Source organism: Thermobia domestica, chromosome 1 (genome assembly GCF_964235325.1).
Source record: "Thermobia domestica chromosome 1, izTheDome1.hap1.1, whole genome shotgun sequence".
NCBI lineage: Eukaryota > Metazoa > Arthropoda > Insecta > Zygentoma > Lepismatidae > Thermobia > Thermobia domestica.
Window position 1 is genome coordinate 299,828,424 of NC_137454.1, and position 22,500 is coordinate 299,850,923.

The following is a 22,500-nucleotide window of genomic DNA, read 5'->3' on the forward strand; positions in this document are numbered from 1 at the left end:
AGAGTTCGGTCAGAACGTTTCGGGAAACCGGCACAAAACCAACTCTAATTGTATTCTTTAGCGCTAATGCAATTTATTAATGTATGTATTACTAAGTTGCATAGGCGCTAATCACTCGTGCTGTAAGGAAAAATGATTTAGGTTATTTCTTAAAGTAAACATATGTAAATTTAAACCATAATTATTATGTTGAAAGGATACTCAGATTTTTATCTTTGCTTTTAATTCACAACACTAAAACTTTATGACAAATAATACATCACTTTTATAGCACTTCAAATGGATAACTGATCGCTGTGTTATATATATATATATATATATATATATATATATATATATATATATATATATATATATATATATATATATATATATATATATATATATTGATTTAATTTAATTTAGGCCCGTTGATTATCGAGGACGCGGTTGACGCGGTCGCCACGAATTATTGGTTATGTTTCGTTACATTGCTGATTATTACACTTTCACTAGCACTGTTCACTCACTTTGACACTGGAAGGGGGACTGTATTGGATATTCAGGGGTGATGTCCTGTAGGTTGCGGGTTGCTCTCCTCTCATCTTTCTTGCGGTGAATTGAATGGTATGCCGTTCTCCAGCTCCTTGTTAACAACACTTGTTAAAAATATTATTTAACGTTGCTCATGCACTTTAATTGTACGTTTTGGTTTCTAAGTAAGAGTTTACTAAACGTATGTATCAAATACTTCATTATTGCTGTATTTTCGCACCAGCTAATCCATTCGTGGTGGCTTCTTCGGGTGTCTCAGTAACACTAACTTCTCTTTCTTTTCGTCTCGTCTTGTTGCTAGGCAATAGTGCGCTTTGCTTCGCAGTTAGGTGATGTCAGAAGCTAAAAATAGCTATGACAATTCCTACATTGGAATTTTTAGAGACGACGTTTGTCCATTGTGCTGGATTTTAGCTCCTTATATGGGAAGGAGAGAGGAAGTCTACGATCTCCGTCGCAGTCGAGACGCACATACCTATATGTACATTCGTTTGTTGGCTGAGAGAAAAATTCTTGAGAGCACTTTTATGCGAGGTTAATTTAAAAAGTTAAAATTTTCTTCTTAAAATTGACTGAGCTGAACCGTATGGTTACAAAGAAAGAAAATGTATCAAGTAATAAAGGAAAACCTTTCCGTTTTCAATATTCTATCCCAGGTGGAAACACTACTTCTGATCTGTATGAGATTGTGACAAAGATAAAATAGTAAGTATTTTAAAGACATAAACGTCGTAGAGAAACTCACCGTATATTTGTTATTGTCCTTTCTTTAGTTTATAACGTATCTTAATACACACACGGTATATTAAGCATCAGCTTTGAGGTGTGATGTTCATGTAACCGGTGTTGGCGGCGATAACAATGAAATAAATAAATTTACTGAAGTTTATAGTCTTTAAGTAAGTCATAATAATAGTTTAAAAGAATATTAAGAAAAAAACAATATTTTAGCTTGGTCTTCAATGGATTAATATTAGAGTCAAAGCACGATATTACCGGGGAAAAGAATTGTAATAGCAAACTGGATAGAGACAATTGATTCCAGTAATTAAATTCCTTTGTCGCAAGTAAAAGCAATACCTACTCAGGGGCCCTGTTACCACTCAGATGCTGTAAATTAATAACTTGCTGTGAATGTGGAGCTTGTGGTAATCTCTCAGCGATGTGCTGTGCATGCACGGTACAATTCCACATTGAATTCGGCTCAATATAACTGAATAAACCTTTGTATAAACGAAGGTTGAATATCTTTTGTAAGCTCTCTTTAATAAAGATTGGAATCGCAGAATAAAATACCTTTTTTGATACGAAATCTAATCTATCTTTAATTTCCTCATAGTTCCATGATGGAATGTCAGAAAAACAAAATAGAGAGCTTTTGAAATTGCTTGTAGCTTGTCTTCAATCAAGGTTTGAATGGATTTTCAGAGCCACAATCAGTTTTCGGAATCTCAACGGAGAAGATCTTGGAGAATTGACTGTTAGAATAGAACTTGAAAGCTTTAGATAGGACAGTTTCTACCTACCGGACTTATCTAAATCAGATAGATGGTCAGATTTCGATGAGAAATGTTTAACCACTGATGGGATAGCTTGCAGTGGGGAAAGTGCAACAACTAAATATTTGGATGCTAGAAACTGTGTGGGCAGAAAACAGGATACAGCTTGTCATTATTTGTGTTCAACAATAGCATCAACATTTTACCCACGTCATTACAGAAGATGTATCTAGGACAATATTCAGTAGTAGACAAGTGTTTGAGCTCTAAAAAGTCAGAATCACTACAACCTAACTTTCCCTTTTGAGTACATACAAACATATATATATAATATAATTTCCCGCAAACCATTTGGAATTGTACTTTTAGCGACAAAAAAGTGACACTTTTCGACCAAGCCTAAAATTGTTTTTCGAGCCACGTATCAAAGTTTAAAATTTCTAAATCGAATTACAATCTAGTGTACCAGTGGCGTAGCAGCTGCCCCCGCAACCCCCGCAGTGCGGGGGGCCCCGAGATATAGGGGGCCCCGAAGTCTTGCGATGAATAAAGTTTTAAAGAACTAGAACTTCAACCTTGCTTCTGTCGGCTTTACAAGTGGGGCCCCTTCTCGATACTTTGCGGGGGGGCCCGCAAAAGTGTGCTACGCCACTGTAGTGTACCAAATATTCTCTTCAACCCATCTGAGTTCGCCTTTTAGGAAATGAAGAAAGAAAGAAAAAAAAACTATAATGAATACAGGTTAGAGACAAGAACGAGCGGCGCCATGATGTTACTACAGCCATGAATATGTATAAGTTTCCATATATGATGTTCATTTCATGTTTTCACTAAGAAAAATGCTGCAGGGATAAATAATATATACTCAGTTCTTCACTAGATCGTGAGCAGGCACTACTACACATCCTACTTCTGCTTCATTGTTACAATAGACTAAATAAGCATCCCAGAGTTGCACTCACAAAGGTCCATTGCCAGCAAGACTGCTTTTTAGCTTGGTGATTTGTGTTCACCTTTCACGATGACATAACAACACTACCCTTTCGAATGAGTCCGAATGATATCAGTACCACAATCTCAAAATGTTTTCACACTATATTAAGTAGTATTCATTAATACGTAATTTATCAACCTTATAAAATTATATTCAGTTTTTCCTTTACTTAAAACTATTATTTACGCCTCTGCCATAAATACAAACCATAAATACCTTGATGAAAGTGGAATCAAATTTAAAATAGAATTTTAAAAAATAGAGAGATACGAGAATACAACTTAGAGAAATATACATTTTGTTGATGTTATAACAACACAATGGTTCGTAATAGTAGTAAAATTGACCGTTTCTAAATTATCTTGTTAAACCTTATATTATCTTTTGAAGCTTCGTAAACATTAACTCACATACAACATAACAGCGACACCATGACATTACATAACATTATATCTTGTTTGTTTGTTTCCATGACAATCTTCAGTTCGTCGTTCTTAGTTACGTATCCACATTCAATTATTTACTATATATATATATATATATATATATATAAATCTTATTTTCTTCTTTTTCTTCCTCTATAAAATAAACTGGATTGTACATATTTATAAACAAACTATTGCTCGAAGAGAATGCAAGTATACAATAAAGAATACAACATACCGTTGTGATATTATGGAAAAAGGGATAAAAGCAGCATCAGAACTATTCGTAGTATGAGTTTCGTAGAACTAACAAAACTTGTAGGATAGATCTAGAATTCAATTAGGAGGAATTAGCAAAAGTTAATGAAGAAAAAAGTACTACTGGAAATAGTTAGAAAAGAAAAAGTGAAAGGTTAGAACATTGAGAAGAAGTTGCTATATGAGAAACGTGACAGAAAGCGTGATACGATATATACTAGACTGCTACAAATAATAGACAGTTAGTGAGCGCGATAAAAAGGAATTCTTTCGTCAAAATGAAAACAATTAGTGAAAGATCATAATAAGTGAAGTCACAAACTTACGGCAAAGGGCTTGCATGTGATGTGACAATAGTCGCAATAAACAATATAAAACAAGGTTGGAATGAATGGAAAACAGTGGTTAACCAGAAAATGATAAACATTAATACATAATATAAAAGAAAGTAACATATGAACACTTTCGCTTAATGTTTCATTAGATTTGGAGTGAAAGATGTAAGGAGGAAAAGAGCGAAACAGTAACTGTGGGGAGTCTAATCTGATGCCATATTGTAGACCAGAGTAATGTTAGTTCTGTATGAAAGTTTATTTCCGTATTATGTTTATATAACTTTCGTAGAGCAAGAGATTTCCCTTTTTCTTCTCTCCCCTCTGATGTGAAGATGACCTGTTAAAAATCAGTTTAGTTTTGATGACCTGTTTTGTTTAGTTTCCTTTTTCTTTCTTCTTTTTTCTCTCTCATTTAAAATCTCGATGAACGTTAAGTCTGAAAGATCTGATTCCATAACACCATTAGAAATCTGCGTGTTTTAATATCAAAATGATAGCCCGAATTCTAAATCTCGAGTCTTACTTCATTGCAGCTTCTAAATTTTGAGTTATCTATATATCTTTTAGCTCACATTGGAAGGACCTTGCTCACGTTACTTATTGTTTTACTATCTTAGAGGCCTCGTCTAACACTAGGCAAATACGCTAGGGCCTGCCTACGGAAATAATATTCATTATTAAAGCTATGAGATGCGGGATTTACTGGTTGCTTGGAATCCCAACTACTTCGGAAATTTTTTTAGTTTTTTAAATACAGACTTTGCTATAATCTTTAAACTCTGGAATGTTTTGATTGTGAGGAAGTTATCTTGAAATCAGAGAATAGAAGGCAAAAGCAGAGCAATAAGATACGGAGAAAGTAAAGCTTTCAAAAACTTGAATAAGCACAAAGTTCTCGGTTTAATGTATGAAGATAAGATTTATTCCTCTAATCTATTGCAAAATTATTGAACAAAATGTAACTTTAAAATTTTATAATTTTATAAAATTACAAACTATAGTGTTTTCAGTGCTTACAAAATGTTATAATTTAAAGAGGCTATAGTGTTTTCAAGAAGTTCTCTACTGCTGAACAGTATCTTGGATTACCAAAGCATATAAGATCCCAACTTATACAGCTAAACTAATAGTATTATAGACGTAGTATTCAGATGTTAATTTGTAGAGGCACTGATTAATTTCTTGAAAATATCGACAATTTTAAATTATATAGTTTCGTAAATACATAAGTAAAGAAACAACTTGTAAGGTTTTAATCTATAATATCCTTTACAGTATTTTGAAGAAAAATGTGAAAATATGCTGAAAAGTCAGAACATTTAATACAGTATAATCTACAGAAATTGCTATATTGTGTGCTTTAAACAAGTCATTTCGAACTGGATACTTTGTGACGTCACAATCTGTTGGTCACATTTTTAGTAAACTACACAGAGAGAACAAAAAGCACACAAGAAGCCTAGTGTGACGAGAGGCAAACATGAACATTGATGGTGAAGTCAATGTTTTGCAGATACGCTACTCGTGCTGGTTCGTGACCACTTGTACTTCCTACCTTGTTTAAGATATTATCTTATTTCGATCGTGAAAGTGTAATCCAACGTCATACACCAATTAGTTGAATTGACTGATTGATTGAACTATTTAATGGAGACGTCAGCTACGAGGCTATGTCCTCATCCTCCATCACGAACCGCCCAGTTCGAAATGACTGTCTTGAGCAATAGTACAAACTGAAATCAAGTGAAGAATATTTTTAAAATTTAAAGCTTGACTACAAACTATAAATTGATGCTAAAATTCTGAAGAAAGGATATACCTTATAGTGAGTCTTCTCTCATGTTCCTCCGCCTACGGCATTGTTCCTTTTCAGGTCCTTGTTTACTAGTAACCTCGTGATAATAAAATATCTGCAGCTGTGTTTTCATATGCGACAAATTGCTTATCTTAATAAATTCTCGTATTAAAAATAAAGAAAAAAAATGTTCTTCTTGAAGAGAGGATTGGTTACAATCTTCTTTTCTACTTCAATAAGACCTTTTTAACATTTTTTTTCCTCAATTTTAATGTTAAATTAATTTGAGTTTTGTTCTCCCGCCAGTCATAATGCCTTTGATGTTGGTGGCACTTCTATGGATTATACTTCTTCTGATAAGGCGGCTGCGTCAACAACTTCAAAGAGAATTTGATGGTAGGTGTTAAATACTGCTAACAATAAACATGTAATGTTTAACACTGAGTGGGGATATTTAATTGATAATATTTATTCTGATTGTAATATTACCTTTCGAGGTCCTGTACCACAATCTGTAAATAAAGGCACAAATGAAATATCATCCCATCAAGTTTTCTAACGGTATGTGCCGAAGACGTCTGCCGTTCCCGCTTAAAAGCATATTTTCTGTGTTGAAAGAACACAAAAAAATCTGATTATTGAACTAGCAGGCACCCGGTCACCAATCACTCTCATACCTGGTGATGCCCTAACATTTGAGCAAACAGCAAAGCAACACTTCCAGTTTTCTGTGTTTCTGATATTTTTATTCAGGTTTCAATCAAGGATTCAAACCAGTGGTGGAGCTGGGTTTGAGTCCCTGCCAATCCAACGGTTAGATTTCTGGTATTGGAATTCTCATCCACCCTATTTGAATAACTTTATACTAACTACAGACAATTTAAAGCCCCGAGCTCTCGACTCTCCATGGGAGTCTTGGCCACGAAGGATAAAAGCAGAAAAAAGATAAAAAGAAATATTAGGATTAGTGAATAAAATGGAACGGACTTACCAAGCGTTGCTGAAACACACTTTGTCAAATTCAATGATCAGACGTCAAATAATGATGACCTAAGTTGCAGTATGGCAAAGTCAACTTGTGCACTCGTTTGTTCTTTAGTGGAAGGTTACTAGTTCCTACTGGTATTTTTGTAATCATTCTAATCTGTGTAAATCTTGAAGTTACTACTTTCCATTCACCATTTAATCATCCTTTGTCTAAATTTAATTTTGGATTTCCTAAATGTATAGACAAATTATATAATAAAAGTCCCTACTTCATTTCTGGTCTCCAATAAATTTCTGAATCTTCTACCTTGTGTTGAGTTTCTTTTAGATGTTTCAACAGACCTGACACTGGGCTTTCTACTTTTGAATCCCTAACGTTCTTCTTGACACGAACCTTGAGATTTCTTTTGGTTTTGTCTATTAAACTCTCTTTGCAACTACATCTTATTTCATAAATACCCAATTCTTATCAAGGTTAATGTAATAACTCTTAAACTGGGTAACCTTTTTTTCTAAGCTATTGAGGGAGGGGGGAACAAAGCTGTATGGAAACCATATTGTGCATAGATCTTATTGAGTTGAGTTGAGTTGATTTTGAGTTTTACGTCCCGTTCAGCAGCGAGGCTATATGAGACGTGGACCTACTGATTAACGTGGAATCCGAACCACATGAGCTCCCGCCGGGAATCGAACCCGGGCCTCCCACGCCAAAGGCGCGTACGCTAACCGCTTAGCCACGGAGGAGCTCGCATAGATCTTATTCAATGCAGTTGTCAATCTGGGGGAAAAACAGACAATTCCACCCATGTTACGTCATTCGTGTCAGCTTCGGGATATCGGAACGTAAATTCCTTTTAAACTGATCGTACCATTTAGTTAATAACGGAACTGGACACTACCTAGCTTCAATAAATAGTCAATCTCTATCTGTAAATCTGTTTCCAGAGAGGTAAGTCACATAGTAAGCAAAAAGAAATTCTTTCAAATATTTGTTTTGGTACTTGCAGAATGAGCAGATCTTTGATAATGATTAGAATATAATAACTTTACTAGTCTATGGATAAGTTAAGCATTACGAATTTCTGGAGTTCTTTTTCGGTTGATCCCAAAGTAGTTGTTTCTGTAGACATGGAACTTATGTGATAACCTAAAGAAATATTTTTAATTATTAATATTTGTTCAGAAAGAAAAGACTGTAAAAATAGAGTAAAGAATTTATATTTTATGTATATATGGCTAAATCTATCTTCAAGTAATATATAACATATATATACCACAATATACACCTATATAGTAACAAAATTGTGGTGTAGAAATGAGTTTTCTTAGAAATATGGTATGAAAAGTATTACTCATACTCTGTCACTTCTCTTTAAACAGATAAATATGTACAGACGAACATAGCAGAAGAAATAATATCAGTTGATGTAAATGGACAAAAAGCATCTGTAAATCTTACCCTTATCCAGCCATACATGAAGGTAATTATTTGTAAGTCTAATTAGTTAGAATAATGTTCGTCAATCTTTCCTCCTATATTTGGAGTGGGTTCTCGACATTCATCCTTAAGGGCACACAATAGCTTAAGTCCTTTTTCAGAACACAATCTTCTCCTTTTATGTATTATTATTATTATTATTATTATTATTATTGTCAGCAGTGTTGATAATTTATGAATATTGCGAAAATTTTATCGGTACTTCATAGTCGCCTACCTTTCCCAATAGTTATAAATTGCTCTATTAGTAATTGGGAAAAGAGTAATTTACGCCATCTTTATTCCTGAGGTTGAAGGTCCGAATGTCACGCTCAAAATATTGGAGAAAAGATTGTTAAGGAACATTATTAGGGGAATGATTTGAGGTATTACAACGTGTTTCATACGTTTGATAAGTAATTGTAAATATTTTATTTCTAATGGGCAGGAATACTTTAGAACTAATATGATATAGACTTAAGCATATTTATTTTAATGCTTCACTACTTCATAAATGTTCAATATAATACGAATGCTTTACTCATCTAGCATAAACTATGTGGAAAAGATAACAGTTCGACATGGAGGCGCATTAATAACATTAGTTATAGCAATCCTTCACATCCTCTCATCCATAATAGGTTTCCATTTTCATTGTTTGTCCAACTGCTGTACCCTTCCTCACATAACTTGGGCTACATGAATAAGACCTCCCATTAGACAGAAAATTTGTAAGAGAAAAATATCTAGATTAGTAAGCCCATTTCACGGCAATCTTGTATTCATACTTATTGCGTTCTAATAAAAATTACATAAATAAGACGTAAGAAATCGATGCAATAATTTGAAAATGTTGTATTTTCAGCCTCCTTCAAGCTATATTTAACTAATAAGAATAATAAAAGATTATCAAGATAGATCTCTCAAACGACTTTGTTCTTATTACATAGTGTCGGCATTGTAAACAGGCATTAAATTCCAAGAAACAATTAAATAAAATATTTTAGTTTGACGTTCCATGATTATGCCTTTTGGCTACGGGAGATGGATGATCAAGGCAAGTGAATAATGATGGAAAAATTGTTTGGAATGAGAATGTTGGAGGAAATGGGATACCCAGAGGAAACCCGCGGACATTGATATCCACCACAAACTTACTTGGCTGGGGATCGAACCAGCCACCAGAGATAGCACTCTACTACTGAGCCACCGTTCTTCCAGAAATTCCGAGAAAAGTGCAATTAAGAGATGTGAACTTTGAATATTTCAAGCTGTTGAATAGCCTAAGCAAGTAAATAGAACAAAACTCATATCATGAACACACTGTTAATTTTAATCTTCTTTTTATAATTTCGGTCGTTAACTACGTCCTTCGACTGGATTTTACACGAAGGGTTAGGAAGTGGTAGCTTATCTATAAACAAGGTGAGATGTGAGCCGTAACCTTTTCCACATATGAAATTATCCCAATTATAAAGTCTTCTGTCATTAACGTTGAATCTCTTTGTTTATTAGTTTGACAAATTTCATCGATAATGTTGTTAAAGTAAAAATTTTGGTGTAATTTTGGTTATGAAAATTTTATTCGCGATTTTGATTAAGCTTTGTCATGTTTTAAGTTACTGGTGTTCATTTTTTTATGTAGACTCCTTGATTAAATAGATTCCTAAGCTTTTGTTTCAATCTATGCTTTGGAACCAGGAAATATTGTTAATATATTGATTTTACTGTCAGATAAATGCCTCGATGGACGAATACTGCATTTTTGACTTTTTTTTTTTTTTTTTTTTGGTGTCATTGTGTCCCTTAATCCTCATTTTTACATATGGTGCTGCTACGTTTTAAGAAGCATAAAAAGGAATCGGGAAATAGTGTGCATGTATATAGTATCTGGTTTGTCCAAATATTTGTTTGAGAACAAACAAAAAAGTACATGAAATAAGTTGCAAAATTTCAAAACACAAACTGAAATAAAAACTGGAAGACTAAATGTCCTATACTCAACTTGGATATTTGGTGGACAACATCGTATGCGTGCATTTTCACTAGGTATTTCTGTGTTCTTCCACATTTTCATCCCACCAATTCTTCCATCATTCACTTGCCTTAATCGGCATCATCGTGGGACGTTAAACTCAAAAAAATGTTCAATTTGGATATCGGTAACATTAACAAAACATAAAATAATATCATGCAACTTTACAAAAAATCACAGATAAGATTTTTCTACATTTACTTTTTCTGTGTATCAAAATTTAGTTTTTGATGTAGTAGCGTTAACTTTAACGAAAATTATGGTAGTGACAAACATGGATAAAAGTAGTAACATGATACTCCTAATCAATAAGGTTTCAAATTTAAAACTAATAATTAATCCCATCTTTTTTTAATTTATAACCAATCTATCAGTTTCTTACTCTTCCTATAAAATCCAGTCGAAAGTCCGGCAAACTCCAACCGGCAAACTTTACAGAATGAAGCTTAAACTGAGTACTTTACTTTATGTTTTGAAATAATAATAATAATTTTAAATATAAAATACCGAGTAGTATTCATAGAAACCATATAGCAAGGTTCTAATCTGATTCCTAACTGTAACAAAATCAAGCTAAAAAAAATGAAGAAAATTATCTCAACCACACATTTGTAAATTAATTAAATATTTCGATAACTTACGAAGAACTGTTTTGAAAATCAGAAGAAATTAAATGGTTTGGAAATATTTTTAAATCTTACTTTTATTCTTTCTTATTTTAATTATGTACTAATGGTAGTCGAAAGCGAAGATTTTGCTCTCTACCAGGGTGAGAAGTTTGTGAATGTTCTTTTGAAAACGCAGTGTATATATATATATATATATATATATATATATATATATATATATATATATATATATATATATATATATATATATATATATATATATATATATATCGCCCCCAGAAAGCAGAAAGGTTCTAAGTGCCAAAATGCAAATTTCCCAGGAGAGCATAAAAAACGAATGAAATACTAATTAATTTCGATTCTTTCTTTCAGAATTCAGTTTTCACTGCAGACCTTTCATATTGTCTTCTGCCACTTGTGTCCTTTCTGCATAATATAAAATATGAAATTGGTATTCAGGATATGCCCTTAGTTGGAAATCATGGAAAGTGGCGCTTAGCGCCTTTCTGCTTTCTGAGCGCGATATTCTATATTTTAACCAAGAAGCATGCAAGCAGAACCTTAATATAAAATTATTAGAAAATGTGGTGAACCTACCATCTTTCAACATCGATATTTTTTGAAATTTCATTGGAATTATTACGTTGAACGTAATGTTTTCTTGCTTTGAGCAGTATTTCTGTAATATACAAATAATTTTACTCGATAATAGAGCAATATTTTAGGAACTAGTCCTATAAGTAGTATATTAGTATGGTATAAGTAAATTACTTTTATATTAATTCTACACTTATTTGCACTCCATATTTTTAGGTAGTGACGTGGGTTTTATCCACTGACAAACAGCCAACAGTTATTATTCTTCCTCAGTACCTCCCGGAGAAGGATGAACCTGGATACGAAACAATTGTAGAGCATCTAGCAATGTAAGTATCAATCCGCTTTCACAATATTATGCTCAGTTGCAGAAATACTCCATTTTGAAATGTTAATATAGTCTTATTTAAATGAATAACTACTTAGAACAAGTGACGATGGCTGAGGGAGGGGGGCAAGGGGTGGGCGCTCTCTCAAAGGCTAATCCTGTCCACCGACTGCTTCCCTAGACACATAATATTTTAATACATGTCAATTAATATAAAATTATCCTTTTCGGTACAAAAAAAAAAAAAAAAAAAAAAGCTGCCCCTTAAAAATGTGTGTTCCCCTTCCGTTTGTCCTCCCAAAGAAATAAAGCTCGCGTCATCACTGCTCAGAGCAGCTCAGTGTCAATTTTAATGAAGTATAAAAATTGGATAACGAAACCATTTCAGCGAAAATACACACGAACCTACACACACAAGTAATTTCAATTACTAATAATAATTTGAATATAAGAGCATAACTTCATGACTACATTAAAAAAAAACAGCAAAATACGCAAACATGTGTTTAAGGACATTCTGAAATTTAGTTTCTGTTCATTCGTTTTGGTCGTTCTTTGTTAGATTTATCCATAGTTATCAAAGCCGGTACTACACCAGTCATATACCATTTATTATACCCTAATTCTTGTATGTATCCCAGAAACTAGCAACAATCCTCACAATCTGTGATCACTCTATTTATATTGCCCATTTTGAAACGTTGTAATAGCTTATCTCGAGTAATTTTAGTTCATAATTTCACATAAGTGAAGTTAAGAAAAGAATAGCTTATAGAACGGACTAACGTTAGTTGAATCTAGCTCACCGTAAAACTATAATTTTCTTTTAATTTTGAGTATGAGTAATGCTGAGTTCTTTTATAAGGTAACCTTACTTAATCTTAGCATAGAATTTGGTTGGAAGGTCTTTGGAAGGGAGACTACATTACCGTAGCAGCATCTTGGTACGCATGATGTAGGCCAATGGTACACATAATTGAAAATTATAAACATAAAATTGAAAAATACGTTTACCCAACGTAGCTTAAAACATATATTGGCCGTCAACAATTTACAATCATTTGTCCAACAGTTTCTACACCGCATTTCCAATCCAGTTTTGCTTCTTTCGTAAGCGTTTCTCTGACAGTTGAATTGATTAGCAAATGCTCAACGAAGTAGCCAATTACAACGAAGGGGTAACCTTGACAATTGAGTAGGTTAGCAAAAAATACTCGGCAAAGTCGCCAATCACAAAGAAGGGCCAATGCCGGCAATCGCTGTTTCATCTACTGTCTGTGCTGTTAGGGAGGTAGAGATAATTGAAGAAGAATATATACTAGGGTGTAGGGTCTTAGCGCAGTAACAACAGTAAGTGTTCGTTTAGAGGATGATATAATGTGTCTTTAAAGTTATACAACCATTGATCATCCATATCTTTTGAAGCAACAAGAATAAGAGCTGATTCTTGTAGCAACATTTAGCGTTATCTATGCAGATACTTTTGGAAGAAAGCCAACGACACAAGCCGTAATAACGTTGAACTCTAGTAATTGTTTAAATGAGTGAAAATGTAAATGTAAAGTGTCCCATATAAATAGCATAAGGAAGATTTTTCAGTGGCCCATAAAACCATTCTAAATTCGGAAATTTCCATTTTTGGCGATTTACTTAAATAACGCTAACGAAAACGTACAAGCATACCGAATTTCAAGTTTTATTCTAATCCCGAGTATCTAAAATATGGGATTATAAGTCTAAAAAAGGCCCATTTAAATAACATGGAAAATTTCTTCATCCTCCTTTAGATCCCTAAAACTTAAAAACATTCACTTTTGGCAATTTTCCTGTGGGTTAGTCCCGAAAAATTACAATTATGCCAAATTTCAAATTTCCATGTCAACCGGACCTCTTTATTTCGTCAGTTCATGTAGTTTTATATATAACTAGGACTAGGATAGAATAGGTGAAACTTTGCTTCGAAACAGTTCTTATCTCATTTTATTGTGTGCTGTGTTGAGTTGATAGGTGCAGTGATGATGCTACAGATGAAGAAGGAGGCAGGCACACATGGTGCTCCTGCCCCACAGACTTCTATTATAAAGTGGATCAAGCAATATAAAACTATTATTATCGGTAAATTATCGATATTGGGGGTGTAGCTACCCTCTCCCAAAAAGTGTCCCTTCATTTATCACTTCAAAACTGTTACTGGAATTTTAAAATTGTTCTTGTTACAATCTATTGAAGAAGGAATACATACTGTTGAATTTTATTTTCATACCTATTTGTAAGAAGTGCGATTTCAGAAAGTTTCCGAATTCAATAATTGCAGACAAATGCAGTATATGATACCTTACAGCGGTCTCGTGAAACGTGTTCTGTTTGTGTCAAACCTCGCTCAAGAAGAGCTATAACATTAACTGCAGAGGCCCTTCACACAATGTTCATGAACGAATGACAAATCTGCAAGGAAACTTGTTCGAAAACTTACAACCCAATCCCGTTTAAGTAAAACTCACAAAACCATTCGTAAATTGAAAATGCATCCATACATAATTCGTGATGTAATTACTGTACAAGAACTAGAAGGAAGCTACAGTGACGCAAGAGATACTGACATTGGTTCAATTCCTTAATTATACATAATTGCGTAGACGTATTGGATAAGGTGTTTTACTCTGGCGAGGCATGGTTTTATTTGATTAGTTACTGGTACATAACTAGCCAAAACCCGCGTTATTGATTTACTCAGAATGTCCATGTGTCCTGCTTTATCCTCAAAAGATCGGTGTGTGCCGTGAGATAACGTGGCACTGTATTTTACGTCCCTTTATTGGCTTTTCAATACAACTGTGGATGTCATTGTCTATAGTGATTTAATTATGCAGTTTATTGCCTTATTAAAAGACCATGAGTGTGACTTCAGTAAGACGAAGCTGCGTATTATACCCCTAACGAAGCTTTGCAAATGTTACAAGAAGTATTTGGTAATCACATAGTTTTCAAAAACTTGTGCCCTCACCCGCTCTCCAGACTTAACATCTACTGACCTGTTCCTGGGACTTTCCTACAGTGAAAAGTGTATGAGAACTCCAGAACCATAGAGAAAATAAAAAGAAACATTAAAACTGAAGTGAAAGAAATTACCAGTGATACCCTTTGGAGAGTTTTGCAGAACATGATAGAGTGCGTAAAATTATGTCCACTTTCAACATTTACTGCAAAACGCCTGCTTTCTGTTTCCCAACCAATAAGGGTTGCCAGCCTGTAGGTGAGTATTTTTATCGTAATTCTTTGAAAAAAATAAATTACTTTATTAATAAATCACATTGCTTCGTATGCGCCATGATACCATTTACCTATAATAGTGCTTTTACCATAACATTGTTGCCAAAATATGCTAGTTTTTATTTTAGAATATTTTGCTAAATAAATAGAATACATAGTTTTTATAGCTGGCAACGCTGCAAAACAACACACAGTTCTTGTCCCACCCGATAAATATTCGTGCGTACTAAACATCTACACCAAGAATTACCGCAATTAATTTTTTCAGCTTCTCATAATTGATTATCCACAATTTGCAAATTTCTTTCTTGACTCTTCCTGTCATTTAAATAGCTGCTAAAATTCAATGTTAAGAATTGTTGTCATTGGTTTTCTCTTTAAAGTATATGCGTATACAAGGCTAAATTTTGTTACAAGAATCAGGTTTCTATTCTTCTTGCTTCAAAAGATATAGACAATCAAAACCTCGTTTGCCTAACATGCAAATAACTACTCGAATCCGATGGTGAACATATGTTTCATATGAATTAACACTAATCAAGCCAAAATCTATGTACAACGAATATAAAGATAATATCAAATCCTTATTAAAGTTCTTTATTCACTCAAAGTAAATAATACCCTTTTATTTATGCAGCTGTGTACGTTTCAGCAAATATTACTGCCTTCCTCAGTACGGACCGTTTAAGAAAACTACTATTACTTAACGAACTACATCATTATTGTTTACCATTTTTCCTGTATTTGTAACTTATACACTTTCATTGTGTTCTCATTAAAGTTTCTTTTACCTTTGACTTTTCTTGCTTTGCTCTACAGCTTCAATGTGCAGCTAGCGGTTTGTAATGAATAGTCTTGCTTTCGAAATCCTCATCGTGTTTCTACCTGTACTTCATTTAATTTCATTGATAAACATAATTTAGACGATAAAAGCGGACAAAATTTAACTTTTAAAATTATTGTTTGAATTCTATCCTTTAATTAGACACAAAAACAGGTTGTAACGATTTTTTTTCTTTTTTTCTTCCTTCTTTCTTTATTTTTTGCTTTTTCCTCTGCATATAAAAAAGCCTCATTAAAACTTTCAGCCCATAAGACAATTGCTAGATTGAGATCTATTCCTTAATTATAATAAAAATATACTTATGCTGAACTTATCATTATAACAATACTGCCTTATTTAAGCCTAAGTTTACAATTCTCAGAAACACAAATAAGGTTGTAATTCATATTAACTACTTTGCTCCTTGGAAAATATGATCGTACTGAGACAAGGCAAAGAATTTTTGGTTGAAAATTCAGCATTTTTCTCTTCATTCAAGCTTCATTTTTCCTTATTTAATATTTCTCAGACTGTTAACATAGTTTGGAATTCCAAATCTGTACTAAATATTGATGAAACTGTTGAAGCTCTGCCGAAACCTTTGCTTACTGAACATTCACCTTATTATATTGTAATTAAAGAATATTTGTTAAATGTTAAAATAATTCACTTCAGAAATTTATGTATTTTCATTCAAATTAACATTTATTAGTAAAAATATAACTCAAATGGTCCCATTCTCTGTTTGAATTATCCTTATCTTAACTTAAGATTGGAGTTTTTTTTTTTGTTCTTACGAAATAAGATTAAAAAGCTTTATTCTTTGTGAATGACGAAGGATTTGTGGGATTTATACGTCTTCAATTTTATGTCCACTGTTCTACAAATGTCTTAAGAAATGTGCTCCTCCCATCTTGTATCTCTCAAATGTTCCTTGACCCTAGCTGAAATGTTTCTCTTAATGGTACCTGTGTAACATGGTCACATTAATAGTTGGTTTCATAAATATCTGAAGACAATTTATCTGTACAAAAATTTCTAACCTATACAATGAGTTTTCTATATTGTTCTGGTTTTCAAACCAGATCTTATTCCTGTTCTATGTACTATTTCGAAAGCTTTTGTGATATACCCAATCATAAAGTTAAAAGAACCCATTTTTCATTTTTTTTTCTCAGTTTCGATATGTTTTGGATATTTCTTACACTCCAATATCTACGCCTGATTTTTCCATTTTTGCGTAGAACTTATGCTGTGTCCATTCTTCGTTCCCAATTCAAAAATAGGTTCGAAGTGTTTACCTAATTCTTGATTTTCGAAGATTTAAACCTAAATGCTCTTAAAAATATATATTCCAAACGTTATTTTTAATTAAATAACAACATGCTGATTTGTTATGTACTAAATTATAACATATTACAGGTTTTCTTTAAATAGTGTATGGAACTTATTCGCTCTATAAATGTGTAAATCCAAAAACAATGTAAAGCTTTACGTGATTATATTTTAACAATGAATTTCGACAAACTACAATTCTTATTGAATTCCATGAATAACTCATCTGCATCATTCTTCTCTTTGTAAATCAAAATTTCATCATCTACATACTTGTAGAACCTGAGAAATTTGAGCTTGTAAAATTTTGGATTGAAAATTGTTCATAGCTCTCAGCTAAGAACGATGATGTCATATTTCTCATATACAGCCCCTCGTAGCTAAGCGGTTACTGTACGTGCCCTTAGCGTGGGAGGGTCTGGTTCGATTCCTGGTGGGAACTTATGTGGTTAGGATCCCACGTTAAGTTGTAGGTCTATGTTTCATATACCTTCGCTGCTGAGAGGGACGCTGAACTCAAAGCAAATCAAATGGATTTCTCATAGTTAACCTTCCTTTTCTTTATAAATCTTATCCTCGAAACCAGAAATTTTAAAGTCTAAGCATACTCTAAAACTGTGGTTATTTCATTGATGATTAAATTGCATACTTTGTCGACCTTTAATCTCTTTCGTATGCCGTGTAGGGATTGAATTAAACATCATTCTACTTACAGGTAACTGTAAGCAAAATGATTGTGAAAATTCCTCAACGTGTTAACATTATCTGAAATAAACATATCAACTACGCTAATGGAAGCTAACTGAAGTTTGTTGGCGTTCACTAAGAAAGTATTATTGAGTATAGGATTCATACTCTTTTGTAATAAGTTTCTAAATATCCGAGTTTTGTTGAAAATGATCCTAGGTAAGACAATTTCTTCCGAGATGATAGGCCTAAGTGGAATCATATCTTTTATGGACTTTCGGTAGATCAAATATAATGGGAAGGAGCGTCCACTTTCAAATGTTTTGGAGTTTCATTATCTATTAGCGACGAGAATATTTCAAAAGTTTGTTTACTTTCTATTAATTGAGTTAAGTGAATTATTGCTAAATTCGTAATAATTACCGTTATTTAATTCAGATAAAAGCTTTTTCCCTATAAGTCTTCTTGTGTATAACAGTAAACATGCTGCCTTTATTATATTTTAAGCATCAGTTCTTCTGAAAGCCAATTTTAACATATTTGTGAGTGAGTGAAAACTTCAGTAAATATTTAATACATATCCTATTAAATGAAGGAATACTATATGCTTTCATTGAAAACTAATTTCAGTGTATAATCTTAATCCTTTTGAAAATAATGTGTATAAATGTATTTTTCGTTTCTTTCAGGTTTTGTCTTGCTGAAATGGAATCTGTAGTGACAGGAGATTTTGGAGTAGTCTATTGCCACAGCGGTTATAAACCATTACCTCCAACATTTATGTTAAGAAAATTTTACAGAATGATATCAGCAGGTCTTCGAAAAAGTGTTACAAAAATATCTATAATTCATCCAACACTTGGTGTTCGTGCTCTGTTTCTCCTTAGTGGAATTGTCAAGTAAGTTTTTATGACCTCGCTTTTGGTTTTAATACCTGTCCGTTCCTTGCAGTGGTGCGGCTACGTGGGAGGTCCACTGTGTCTGGATCTACTGAAATTTCGTGACTGGACATAATTTGTTCACTTTCTTAATAAAACTATACTTATTTAGTAGAGAAATGATCGATGTAGCACAAAGATTTGATTTTACACTTCATCTGTACTCTTTATTTTCTTACAATAATAATAATAATAATAAACAATATAGTCATACTTTTTTTTGATAATATATACCTTGACCTTATAGTAAACAGTTGTCTAGCAGATAGATATGAGTGTCTCATTTCAGCTTCTCATTTATCGACAAATCTTAAAATTTCACTTTATAATTAATAATGCTACTTTCAATCTTAATTTCCTATCAGTTTCCTTTATCATTATTATTATTATTATTATTATTATTATTATTATTATTATTATTATTATTAGATAGCATCCTTATGTCCATAGGTATCAGATATACCCCATAATCTAGGCTATCTGCTGACAATTACTTGGTGGATAGACACTCAAAATACTCACAAGTAGTTGAGATGTTTCTCTCTCTCCCGAAATAGAACTTTAATTAGCCAGAAGGCTTCTGGCTCTTTCTAACAGTTGTAGAAAAGTGATCATGTGGCTCATGGCTCAATGGTATAACATCCTCTCGCATCTCAAGCAGATCTACAACCACTGTCAATCAGTGGCGGATCGTGGAATTTAAAAGTGGTGGGGCACATCCAAAATACCTATATACTAGGGCGTCATATTATATACACACACACACACATTATATATATATATATATATATATATATATATATATATATATGGTCTAGGAATTAATTCGTGCGGGTGGACAAGAGATGGCGCAACGAACGGAGCGTCCCACAGTTCCGTGTATCCACACATGTGTTGCAAACCCCTGTCATCGCGTATCGTTCGTAGTATAGGGCAGTGGATTAAAGCGTCAACAACACCAGTTTGTAGTTAAGTGAACATGGCGCAATTTGTGCCTAATAAAGTGTTTTTGCGGGGTGTCCTGCTGCATTACTTTAACATGCAGAAAAGTGCGACTGAAAGTCATCGTATTTTGGTGGAAGTGTATGGTGACCATGCTCTAGCTGAGCGAACGTGTCAGAAGTGGTTTGCACGATTTAGAAGTGGTGATTTCGACTTGGCAGACCAAGAGCGAGCTGGACAGCCAAAAAAAATTTCAAGACGAAGAATTGACAGCATTGCTCGAGCAGGATTCGTGTCAAACGCAGGAACAACTTGCAGCAGCATTAGGCGTTGATCAAACAACAGTCTCCAAACGCTTGAAAGCCATGGGAATGATTCAAAAGATGTCACATTGGGTTCCACATGAATTGAAAGACAGAGACGTTGAAAGACGAAAAACCATTTGCGAATTGCTGCTTCAACGACAGAGCAGAAAGGGGTTTCTGCATCGAATTATTACGGGTGATGAGAAGTGGATCCATTACGAGAACCCTAAACGAAAAAAGGCCTGGGTGAAACCAGGTGAACCAGGTCCATCACAACCAAAACGAGATATTCACTGTGCAAAGGTTATGCTGTGCATATGGTGGGATATGAAAGGTGTGGTGTACTATGAGCTGCTGCAACCGGGTGAAACTATGAATGGAGAACGTTATCGACGACAATTAATGCGTTTGAAGCAAGCTCTGGCCAGAACAAGACCAGAATGGGAGAACAGACATGATAAACTTATTGTTCAACATGATAACGCTCGCCCACATGTCGCAAAACCGGTCAAAACCTATTTAGAAAATGTCGGATGGGAAGTTTTACCCCACCCGCCGTATTCACCAGACGTTGCTCCTTCGGACTACTACTTGTTCGATTGCATGAACAACGATTTGATTGGACAGCGGTTTACTTCTTCAGAAGATATCGAAACATGGGTCTCTGACTGGATCGCTTCCAAGGATGAGGACTTCTTTCGCCACGGAATCCGTACATTGCCTGACAGATGGGCGAAAGTGGTGGCTAGCGATGGACAATATTTTTCTTAAGGTATTTATGTATTTTGTGTTTGTACTACAGCTTCAATGTGTGCGTACCAACCGCACGAATTAATTCCTAGACCAAATATAATATGTAATATGTAATAATCTAATAATTTTCGTACACGCTTTTACTGAAACGTCTATTGTACGTTCTATTTTTATCTTTCAACACTTCGTTTATGGATAGCTCTGGTCTTGCTGGGCCTAATTCTTTTGCTAAAAGACGATCTTGATAATCTAGGTTTTTAGTTCGTAAGTATCTTACCTGATTCATCTCATATGAATTATGACACTACACAAAATAAGCACACTACACTGACACTGACTAGGCCGGAATAAGCGCTAATAAGACCATAGTTTTTTTTTTTTTTTAAAAAAAAAAAGCCCGCTCACCAGTGTCCGCGCTGTCTATTTCATTGTTATGGGGGTAGCAGTTTCATTCGATCGGGTGCAAGCCGAACACATTTCAAGGCAGGTTAAAGGGTTGCCATGTTATGAACAATTGTTAAGATGGGGGAGAAAAGAAAAGAAAAAAACTACTGCAACAGTAAACTACTACTAAATTTCTAACAGAAAACAGAGTGACCATTCTCTTGAATCCTGCCATCGTTGAAGATCAGTAGCGTGATATTCAGGGACGTATTTAACATTTTTGCCGCCTTCGAGCCATTATAAAAATGTCGCCCCGTCGATTACAATAAATTAAATACCAGTATAGAAATTCTGAGACAGTTGCTGATTATGAAACCAAGTTGATGAGATCATCCAAGTTCAAGAATAATAATACAACATTGAAACATTCAAATTTCTTGCGTTGGCGGCTCGGTTGATATGTTTGAAAACTGTAGGTAATTCTGGAAGTTTATCAACAATCAAGGGCGCCCATCAGGGGGGGCAAGGTGGGGTGCTCGCCCCCCTAGAGGAAATTGTACTTCGGAATATCGAAAACCCAATGGAATTTTTACATTAGTTACAGCAAAATTTGAACCCATATTTGAAATGTCGCGTATACTTGCCCCCCCCTCCTTGGAAACCACAATATGGGCGCCCGTGTCAACAATGAAAATGTTTTAAAATTACGATAAAAGAATAAGGTGTCAGCAATACAAGAGGGGAAATAATTGATGTAAATTAATAACTGGATTGTTAATTACTTACTTCTTGCCAAGTAGATTCTTCTTTTTTGATATTTACAAATGCAATATTCCCGTGTCATATAGCCATAACTATGCATAATAAATAAATATCTGAAATTTCCAAAGCTGGTATTTAAAAAAAAAAAAAATGGTCTCAGAAAACTCGCCGTCCCAGGCCAAGACCCACGTTGGCCCATGTGTAAAAACGCCCCTGATTGATATTTTGTGTAACGAATTATTTGTTTGTTTTCAACAATTTGTTTCAACTACTATATGTCCATTATTTCAATTATGTGTGGTTTCTTTAATACTTTTCTGGGAAACATTTTATACGTAAAGTGCAGCTCCTATTTGAAAATACGATTGCAGATGCCGATTGGTAACTTATGCGTGTAAATTTTATAAG

The 22,500-nt window shown here is 33.9% G+C and overlaps 1 protein-coding gene across 3 annotated transcripts in view; it reads left to right on the top strand.

Annotated features, from left to right (window-relative positions):
- LOC145661635 (caytaxin-like) overlaps positions 1-22,500 on the top strand; it is a 209,535-nt gene that overhangs the window by 182,073 nt on the left and 4,962 nt on the right. For 2 of the 3 annotated variants that reach the window (XM_081726959.1, XM_081726958.1), the window contains 4 exons: positions 6,147-6,236; positions 8,208-8,308; positions 11,782-11,894; positions 18,698-18,907. In XM_081726959.1, the coding sequence (XP_081583085.1) occupies positions 6,147-6,236; positions 8,208-8,308; positions 11,782-11,894; positions 18,698-18,907 (514 nt within the window). The remainder of the gene's footprint in view (positions 1-6,146; positions 6,237-8,207; positions 8,309-11,781; positions 11,895-18,697; positions 18,908-22,500) is intronic. The other variant, XM_081726963.1, reaches the window with a different exon arrangement.